Source organism: Nestor notabilis, unplaced genomic scaffold, assembly GCF_000696875.1.
Source record: "Nestor notabilis isolate BGI_N333 unplaced genomic scaffold, ASM69687v1 scaffold13975, whole genome shotgun sequence".
NCBI classification, from domain to species: Eukaryota; Metazoa; Chordata; class Aves; order Psittaciformes; family Psittacidae; genus Nestor; species Nestor notabilis.
Genome location: NW_009928992.1, coordinates 1,317 through 11,489, shown reverse-complemented (window position 1 = coordinate 11,489; position 10,173 = coordinate 1,317). Strand labels below are relative to the sequence as shown.

At 39.5% G+C, this 10,173-nt stretch overlaps 1 protein-coding gene across 1 annotated transcript in view; it reads right to left on the bottom strand.

Moving 5' to 3' along the window:
- The window catches only part of LOC104405941 (DNA mismatch repair protein Msh3-like), a gene marked incomplete at both ends in the record, with an annotated part of 43,371 nt that extends 33,411 nt beyond the window's left edge, over nucleotides 1–9,960 (bottom strand). Inside the window, 7 exons of the mRNA XM_010014791.1 lie at nucleotides 2,553–2,719; nucleotides 3,683–3,828; nucleotides 5,372–5,489; nucleotides 6,412–6,528; nucleotides 7,657–7,869; nucleotides 9,027–9,247; nucleotides 9,837–9,960. Coding sequence (XP_010013093.1) covers nucleotides 2,553–2,719; nucleotides 3,683–3,828; nucleotides 5,372–5,489; nucleotides 6,412–6,528; nucleotides 7,657–7,869; nucleotides 9,027–9,247; nucleotides 9,837–9,960 — 1,106 coding nt within the window. The remainder of the gene's footprint in view (nucleotides 1–2,552; nucleotides 2,720–3,682; nucleotides 3,829–5,371; nucleotides 5,490–6,411; nucleotides 6,529–7,656; nucleotides 7,870–9,026; nucleotides 9,248–9,836) is intronic.
- Between the last annotated feature and the right edge of the window lie 213 nt (nucleotides 9,961–10,173).

Below are 10,173 nucleotides of genomic sequence, written 5' to 3'. Positions count from 1 at the left end.
CGGAGCCCCCTCCCCCAGGCAGGCCCCCCTTCCACTAGGCCAGGTTGCTCCAAGCCCCTGCGTCCAACCTGGCCTTGAACACTGCCAGGGATAGGGCAGCCACAGCTTCTCTGGGCAACCTGTGCCAGGGCCTCAGCACCCTCACAGGGAAGAACTGCCTAAGAGCTCATTTCGATCTCCCCCCCGGCAGGTTAAAGCCATTCCCCTTGTCCTGTCCCTACAGGCCCTTGTCAAAAGCCCCTCTCCAGGTTTCTTGTAGCCCCTTTAGGCACTGGAGCTGCTCTAAGGTCTCCCCTTAAGGAGCCTTCTCTTCTCCAGGCTGAACCAGCCCAGCTCTCTCAGCCTGTCTCCAGAGCAGAGCTGCTCCAGCCCTTGCAGCATCTCCATGGCCTCCTCTGGACTCACTCCAACAGCTCCACATCCCTCTTCTGTTCTTGCCCCAGAGCTGGAGGCAGGACTGCAGGAGGAAAGTCTCAACAGAGTACAGCAGAGGGGGAAACATCTTCTCCCAGTGACTTGCCTACCCACCATTTCATGTCAACTTTATTTTCTTTTTAGTAAAAGGGGATGAAGAAGGATTACACTGCCAGCTGGGGAAAGGAATGACAATGGAACAGACTGATAAAGTAACTCAGTCATCCAGAAAGGAAGCTACAAGATGATGATTTGGGCAGAGTTTAAGTGAGGTACGAAATGCACAGAGCTGACTATCTGTCAGGTGCCTACCATCCATTTTTTCTGTCATGCATCTGTCTTTCTTTACAATATGGGAGGGTGATGATATTTGTATCTTCCCCCCAGTACACTTCGCTTATGTAGTACATTCATTTTTATTTAGCTTTCTTTATCTCCGGTGTTGTTAACACATAAAAGAATATTATCCTGACCAGTTCCTTCAGAACAGAAATGCCAAGCTCTAAGCTAGCTCACTACTGCCCAGAGCTGCATGGTTAAAGAAAAAAAAAAAAAAGAATAGAAAAATCAAAAAAAAGTGAAAAACTAGAATTTTCTCATAAGAATTCCACGTGCAAGATTTTTGCAAGTTCATCACATGCTCACAGTATTGCTTTATGTTTTCATTCTTCACATTACATCCTAATCTTGCTTCATTCCACCGTGAAACTGATACAGAAAACATCTAACAAATTTACTCTTGAAATACAAAACAAGAACACAAAATACAAACAGATGATCAGCCACAGTACTTCACAACACAATACACACGCCTGTATCCAAGTTCAAGACAGTGTAATAGAATGAACAGAATGAAACACTGGAATGCCATCCAGAGGGACCCTGACACGCTTGACAGGTGGGCCAGTACCGATCTCATGAAGTTCAACCAAGCCAAATGCAAGGTCCTACACCTGGGTTGGGGCAATCCCAGGCACAGCTACAGGTTGGGTGGAGAAGAGATTCAGACCAGCCCTGCAGAGAAGGACTTGGGGGTGTTGGTTGATGAGAAACTGAACATGAGCCGGCTTCAGTGTGCGCTTGCAGCCCAGAAACCAACTGTGTCCTGGGCTGCATCAAAAGAAGCGTGACCAGCAGGTCAAAGGAGGGGATCCTGCCCCTCCACTCTGCTCTCATGAGATGCCACTTGCAGTATTGTGTGCAGTTCTGGTGTCCCCAACATAAGAAGGACATGGAGCTGTTGGAGCAAGTCCAGACAAGGGCCACAAGGATGATAAGGGGGCTGGAGCACCTCCTGTATGAAGACAGGCTGAGAAAGTTGGGGCTGTTCAGCCTGGAGAAGAGAAGCTGCGTGGAGACCTCACAGCAGCCTTCCAGTATCTGAAGGGAGCCTATAAGGATGCTGGGGAAGGACTCTTTTATCAGGGACTGTAGTGGTAGGACAAGGGGTAATGGGTTTAAACTTAAACAGGGGAAGTTTAGATTAGATCTAAGGAAGAAGTTCTTTACAGTGAGGGTGGTGAGGCACTGGAATGGGTTGCCCAAGGAAGTTGTGAATGCTCCAATCCTGGCGGTGTTCAAGACATAGTTTAGTGTGTGGTGTCCCTGCCCATGGCAGGGGGGCTGGACCTAGATGCTCTTAAGGTCCTTTCCAACCCAAACCATTCTATGATTCTATGATAAATACCACTTGCAAAAGTTTTGTATGCCTTTCTACATTAATACACAGTTTAATGCCTTTTTGAGATCTTCAGACTATGACAAACAAGGAAAACGGACACATAATGCCACTTTCTGATACAAAGAAAGTGCATGAGCTCTGAAATAAATCCAACAGGTCACATCATTGGGAGTGTGCAAGCAGGTCTATGTAAATGCACACAGAAATGTGCAGATGCACAAATCTCTCAGACAGAATCCATGAATTTCAGTCTAAATACAATTTAAGAATGAGTGCCCAGAACTCAGTGGGATTTGGAGAATTTTCTGCCCAGTAGCAAACTACAGTCATTCTGAAATAGGCCATTACAGAACTAGACATCCATACTTGCTTCTGGATCTAAATTCCATCAATAGCTATGCTGTAATTATTTAAAAAGGCAAAAAAACCCAAACAATAAAATTCCCATAGAACATACCTCATGGAGGTTATACTGCTGATGAGCTTTTCAGATTGATCTGATAAGCTAGATGGAAGTATTATTTCAACTGGCTGCAGGCGCAAAACCCGACTCTCTAATTCTGAGCGAGATGCACAGTCCTGAAAACTGTCAAAAATCACTTCTCCAGTAGTTGGTTGGATTGCCTGTCAAATTTAAAAAAAATTAAAAAAAAAAAAAAAAAAATATTTTCAGGGGGTATTTCAGTGACTCACACTGTTAAGCCCAAAGATCATGGTGCATAGCACAAAATTATACAGCACCCACATGCTTAGTGAAAGTGGCAGATCAAAAGACACAACTGTGCTTTACAAATCTGTGATACAGTAATAATTTCAAAAGACTACCACAATTGTGTCTTAGTAAATAACAATATCTTAGGAAGGTAAATGTGCACTTGCTATCATCAGACCATCACTGTTCAACTTTTATTACTAGGCACATGTATGTAACTGGAAGTCTATAGAAGGTGCATGCAGTTCAGCCTGGAAACTCATCCTAGCACTCCCAGCTACAGTGTAACAGTCAAACACAAGCAAAATCAAGATGCTTTTAAATTAATGAATTACAAGCAGGCTGGTCTTCAGCTATCACTGTGTTTTGCAACTTAAATAATCATGGTTTTTATCTTCACCAGACAATTTTGAAGCGTGAACAGCAAAAAAGCTTGTCTCTTCCTCTAAAGAACAGTATTTCATAGTGGAAAAAAGTGCCCACAAGCTTTGAAACACTGACTCTAAAAATGTTTAAAGTTAGTAAAGCATCCAAGCTACTAATTTCCCTCCATTTGGTTCAAACACAGCTATGCTTTCAAGTGACTCAGCAGCAAAAACCGTATCAGGAATATTCAGCTATCAGCTCCAGCCCTTTCCTGTAGTTTTCAAATATAAAGCCATTGCAATTCACACAGAGATATCTTACCTAAACTGCACTTTGTTAAAAAAAAAACCCAAACAAACAAACAATAAACAAAAGTCCCAAGGAATCTAAAAGAACAATTATGAATTTAAGAAGACAACCACCCACCTCTCAAAAAACCCAAGAAAACAACACCCCAAAAAAATCCTTATGAACCCTAAAATACCGATTCCCCTGACAAACTGACTTACCATGATGCCTATAACAATGTCACCTTTCTTTCTGCCTTTCAAGTTTTCTCCATTTTCACAGATACAGAGGAGGTAGTTATCAGGGACATCTGTTGTTACATCTTCAACATCTAGAGAATCATCTAGCTTCAGCAAAGGGTTCACATGTAACAAATGTTAAAAAATAATAAGAGTACACAGACATTGGTGGATTATTCACATGTCCTTCTAGATCTAAGTCCTTCTCAAATATATTTTGTGACTCTTGCTCCAATTTTGGTGCTATGTCAAAAGTCTAACCAGCAGCTCGTTCTGCACATGGGCTGCTTCACCTTGCCACTTCGACTTTATATCCACAAACCATATGCATGCAACAATAAAAAATAACTGCATCCGTCATGTGGCAACTAAAAAGCAGACAATGAGTTAAGCAAAAGTCTAGATCTTAGCAGAAGCATTAGGTGCACTGAAAATTTGCTGCACATCTATCCACCAGCTTGGATCATACTCTTGAGCCTGCTTTCATCCATTTGCTAACCATTACAAGAAGGTCTGTAAGTATACTAGCAGTTTTCCAACAGAATCATCATAGAACCACCGACCGAAGGGTCCTTAAAGCTCAACCACTTCCATCCCCGTGCCACAGGCAGGGACACCTTCCATTAGACCAGGTTGCTCCAAGCCCTGTCCAACCTGGCCTTAAGCACTGCCAGGGATGGGGCAGCCACAGCTTCTCTGGGCAACCTGTGCCAGGGCCTCACCACCCTCACAGGGAAGAACTTCTTCCTAAGATCTCATCTCTGTCTCCCCACTGTCATTTTAACGCCATTCCCCTTGTCCTGTCCCTACAGGCCCTTGTCAAAAGCCCCTCCCCAGCTTTCTTGTAGCCCTTTTAGGCACCGGGAACTGCTCTAAGATGTCCCCTTAGGAAGCCTTCTCTTCTCCAGGCTGAACAAGCCCAGCTTTCTCAGCCTGTCTCCAGAGGAGAGTCACCCCAGCCTTAGCAGCATCCCTGTGGATCTACTGAAGTGCAACCTCATAGGTATTAATCTAACAATCTCTTTAATCTAACAATCTTTTGAGCTCTTGATATCTAGTAAGTACTAGTTTGAGAAATTAAAGAAAACCCCAAAGCATTAGCTAGATAAGACAGCAATTATTAAAACTAAGACTGGAAGGAATGAAATTAATAAAATAGCTTCATTTGTTAAAGGCTGTTTCTATCTCATTTTCTCTTTCACGTAACAGTCAGGAATTAATTACCTAGGTAGATTTTTAGCAGTCCATTGATTCTAGCACCTTTTCACTTTAAAGCAAATTGTTGACACCAGACAGCTAATTATTCTTCCTTCACACCCTCATGAATCACTAATGCTATGCATTCTCAATTTAGTGAAACATCTAGTTGAAGACAAGACCTACAGGACACTGTAGACTTGGGAAGTCTCCTCTCTGACTTCAGAAAGCAACTACAGTTAACACAGGCTCTGCTGTTTCACAACAAACCTAAAGCCCTGAAGAGATTAAATTCTTTATAAAGCCAGCATGTTGTTTACCATCACATAAAATTAAAAGAACTGCATTTCCTGCTGCCACTCTTTATGTCAGCTACTAGCTAGTCATGTTCCATCACGCTGGTAAGACTAGAATTACGTCCTTTCATACACCAAAGACTAGAGTCTGAAACCAAATTTATTTGAAAAAGGATATCTTCTCCAATAAGCGTAGACTTAGTGTAGAGAGCAGTAAGTTTCCGGCTGAAGAGAGAGCTTTTATTTTCTCCAGCAGCCTTCAGTGCTGCAGTTTCCATTTGTTTTATTACTCCAACCTACAGGCACACAAACAAGAAACAAAGTTAAATCTTTGATAATAAATGATTTTTTTTACTATTATAGAAATTTGGTGATCTTTTAAGATGTGCAAACAGCAAGTGAATCATTAAAGCTGAGCAGGAAGGGCAGAGGCTACTATCAATCCACCTAATGAGGCTATAAGGCACTGCTTTTCCTTACGCTCTTTCCACTTCCAACCACCCTTTCAACTTCTGACCCTGTGGCTTCTTGTCCTGTTTTGAAACAATTTAGCTAGAGTTCACCAACTGCCAGAGAATGATTGCTGTAATCAATCTAGATTCAACAGTCCTTTTCTCATAATGAGAAAAAAAAAAAACCTCAGAGGTATCAACAGAAAGCAACAGAATTACAGGGATCAACAATAGGAAGGAAAAGAGAAAGAAAAATATGGTTTGAGAGAAGAAAAACAGGGATGTGAGAAAGAATAGAAGAGAGAGAGGATATATAATACAATACAATATAATACGATGTATAAGTAATGTAATGTAATATATAATGTAATAGACAATATAATATACTATACTATGATATTATCGGATATTATATATGTAAACGTAATAAAACGTAATATAAAATATAATAAAGTATGGTAAGCTATAGTAGAACACAGTATAACATAACATAAAATCTCTATGAAATTCAAAGGTCTGATAAAAAAACCTGAAAGAACTGTTATAGAAAACATACTTTTCTGTAAAAGGGAGAAAGCTTCAATGTACTTAAATTCCATGACACCCCACAGAATACAGATATAGAAACAAAGGAAAGTTAGCCATATTAATCACAAAAAGAGGTGATAATGAGTTTCCCACTTGGCAGTTGAAATAAGGCTCTGATAGAATAAGTTATTTCAGTGTTATTCTTACTTAACATCATTTAATAAAAGCCAGGAATAACCTTATATCCTTTTGCTACAAGTCTCCGCACATGGACAAACAGTCTGTGACTCGGTATACTGGCAGTCATAAAGTTATGATCCTGATGACAATAAATGTTTAGTTCTTTAGCTGCAATCTGCAAAGTACAGGAAGAAGATTCAGCCAATAATTCAAAAGGCAATACTTATGCTCATCTCTATGACAACACTGATGCACAACTACAATTAAGAGTTGAATGTCAAAAGGAAAACATTACAGGGAAAAAAAAAATAACAGAGAGCTGGGCCCCTCCACCTTCCTGTCCCAGCATGTTGCCACCAACAGAGGCTTCAGTACCACAGACTTCTCATGCCAGATTATTATGCTGCACCTTGACCTTTACCACCATAAGGTAAGCCACCTACACCACATACACACAGATTCTGCAATACAGCTCAACAACGGGACAAATAATTTCCATAATGCTAAATATGCAGAAAGGAGTTATTTTAACTGCGGTTATTAAGCTTGCTGATCAATTATAATACTGAAAAATCTTTATCCAACAGCAGTGGAAGCTAAATACTTCACAGAATAAAAACAACAAAATAATAATATATCATTTGTATTTGCTTTTTTGCCCCTTGGCAAAAGGTAGGTGTACAATGACTAAGGAAAGCGTTCTTAAGCAGGAACTGCAGCCAAACACTTAACTGTGTACCTGGATAGTATATTTCTGATTCTGGACTATGACTGCACTGGCAAACAGCTAGACAAATTACCAGCACAAATCTGATCAGGAAAATTAATTCTCAGTAACTAAGCAGAGATTCTTCCTGGTCTCCAGTATGGAAACAGCATAGCTCAAAGGTTGGTAGCAATGATTTTGGGACAGATCACGAAAAAAACCCTCATTACAAACCATTTATGAACTTTAATTTTAAAATTAAGTTTGATGCAAAGTACTTTCCAGATCTACAGATCAGGCTAGGTGCCGCATGTGAACATGCATCTGAACGTTCTAGGACCTCATCTTAAGTTCTCAATATGCAGGACAGCAAGCATATGACTACAAAATAACAAATACTCATTTAGTAAAAAGTGTATGCAGAATGGATAGTCTTCAGTTTAAGTATGCAGAGCTATTTCATCTTGATTTCAAGTACTAAAAAACCACACCAAATTTATGCCTCTCAAAAACATTCATTCTTGAAGTGGCCACACACCTAGTACAACACTAACATAATGCAAATATCTTTCCATAGTCCTGACAAAAAAAAATTACCTCTGCATCTTCTCCAAAGAAGCGGTATTTGTAGCCACATTCCACGCATAAAACAGCATCTTTATACTGTTTCTTCATTTCTAGGAACTGAAGTTCTAGTGGAGTGTAAATGCTTTTGGTTCTCTTATTAAGAGTTGTATCTGAAGTATTCTGAGTATTTTCATATGACTTAAAAGATGCAGAAAACTGACTAAGGTGACAGCGTAACTCCTCCTGTAGATGGAAAAGAAGTTAGGAATTATTAAACAAATCAATCGCCCCTGCAGACCTTGGCTCACATTGACCATACAGCTAAAGACTGTTCTTGCATTAAATAGCCCCAAGAACTTCAGCAAAAGTAGGATATACAGAATACAGTTTATTTGAATTTAAAAGGAATTTAAAAGTCATGAAAGTGAAAGATTTTGCTTCACAGCTGTCCTCACACATTTCAGCTGAAATCAAATATCTATTGTATCATCAGCTCTCAAAACTCAGATCAAGAGACATGCAGGCTGCAAAGCCTGGGCAGCCTAAACAGGCCAGATATAAAAATAAAGATGAATAACCACTCCAATTTACAGATGAGACACTGCAGTGCAGAGAAATTAATAACATTCCAAAAATCCATGGCATATCAAGAAATAAACCAATTCTATTAGAAGTCTCAGTTCACTGTCTCAAGCTCCAAAACCAAGTTTCTTCTCCAGTCTGCCCTTCCTACATAAGCTCTGCAGACCTCCCAAAATAATTTATTCTAAAACACGGAAAATATATATTGCACTTTCTAAAACTCTTAAGAATTAAGGCTTTGAGACCACTGTCTCTGTGGTTTATGATTTACAATGACATTATGTAGCCTATGCTAGCCAAGCAACTTCAGCTCTACAATTTTCTTTTGTTCTGTACTGTAAGCAGGGTGGTGGATTCAGTCTTTTGGAACAACACTGATAAGGTGCGCTTCACTTACAGCAAATTTCCTCCTCACATATATCACAGTATCAACTGATAAACTTGGTTAAAAATAAAGTAAAATACAAAGACAATACCCTCCACAAGTTTAATATGACCTCATCTCTTTTTACACAGAAAATTACTTTAGCAAAGCATGTGAAATAAGGTCATGAAAGAAAGTAAAAGAAGTAAAAACACACATGAAAGTTGAATGGTTGGGATGGTAGTAAGTTACCAGCTTAAGGAATTCAGAAGGCATCCAGCACACAATGCCAGGAGCTCCAGGAAAATAACCACATAGAAACACTGGCCTGCTAGGCACTGCTGCACTATTTCATAACAGAACACCAAAATGCAAAGGGAATCTTGTGCCAAAGCTTGCCGTTTTAAACCATAAAAAAGTAATATGCACAGCACTAGACCAGAGTTCTACATACCTTCTGAGCAACCTTTGGGCTAGTGTCCCAGGACTGAGGAGGGCTTTTCAGTTCTGAACTTTTTCCAATAATACTTGGACATTTTTCCAAACTCAGAGATTCTCTCTTTTGAAAACTATCCTCCTGGTCTCTGTTACATTGCTGGTCCGAATCACTGCAGAATTCTCTCAGTCTGTCTAGAGTTTGCAAACATATACGGGGCTTTTCACACTTCTGAGGTTCTTTTTCAGTTAAAAAAAAAAACAGAACAAAAAACATATTAGCAACTTACTTTCTAAAACAGAATGTCTATTAGAATGACATCAGTAAGCAGAGAAAGCAATCATCTTGCTCTGTCACTCTAAGCTTTCCCCTCTCCCAGTGCAATATTTCTGCCAGCCAAACAGAATCGTGCAGGTAACCATCTTGATTAACTTCTCTGGAAAATTGATAATCCTCACCTGTATTCTTCTTCATACATTGGAAAAAGAAACACAATTATTTTCTGTATGGATAACTGCAAAGCCACAAAATCAGCCAAGAATACCGGAAAAGCCTAGTGGTATTTTTTCATTACAGTTTTTAAGGAGACTGTATTGCTAGTTGGTGTCCTAATGACACCTCAAATCACCATCACACCCACAAAACCAAATATAATTCCCTCTTTAAAAAGAACAGTGAGGTTAATACTTTTCAGTGAAGTGTAAGTGTAATGAACTTTATGTTCACTGATACGTTTTTCTGGTTTTCTACTAGCACCATTTACATTTGACAATAAAAGAGTTATTTATTGGATATAAATGCTTGAAGGTTCATTTACAGTAAACTCACTTTTATCCTGAGTCTTCAGTGGATTACAGATGTCTTCTAGAGTAATTTGTTGTACCTTAGTCTTCTTTTCACAGGGCTCACTGCTTTCATTTGATGTTGTCCTTCTCGTGCCAAATTCAGAAGCCTGACACATAAATTATACAAAGAAATTCAGTTACTTTTTCTCTTTGCTATCTTCCATGAAACACAACAAAGCACCCTACTATTCATAAAGAGATAGTGTGAAATTAATTTACAATACATGAAATCCGTATTTTACCTATCGACTTTTTTATTCATAAAATAGTTCATCTAACATTCAAGGCCACCAGAGGAAGTTAAATAGTGCATTCTGTGA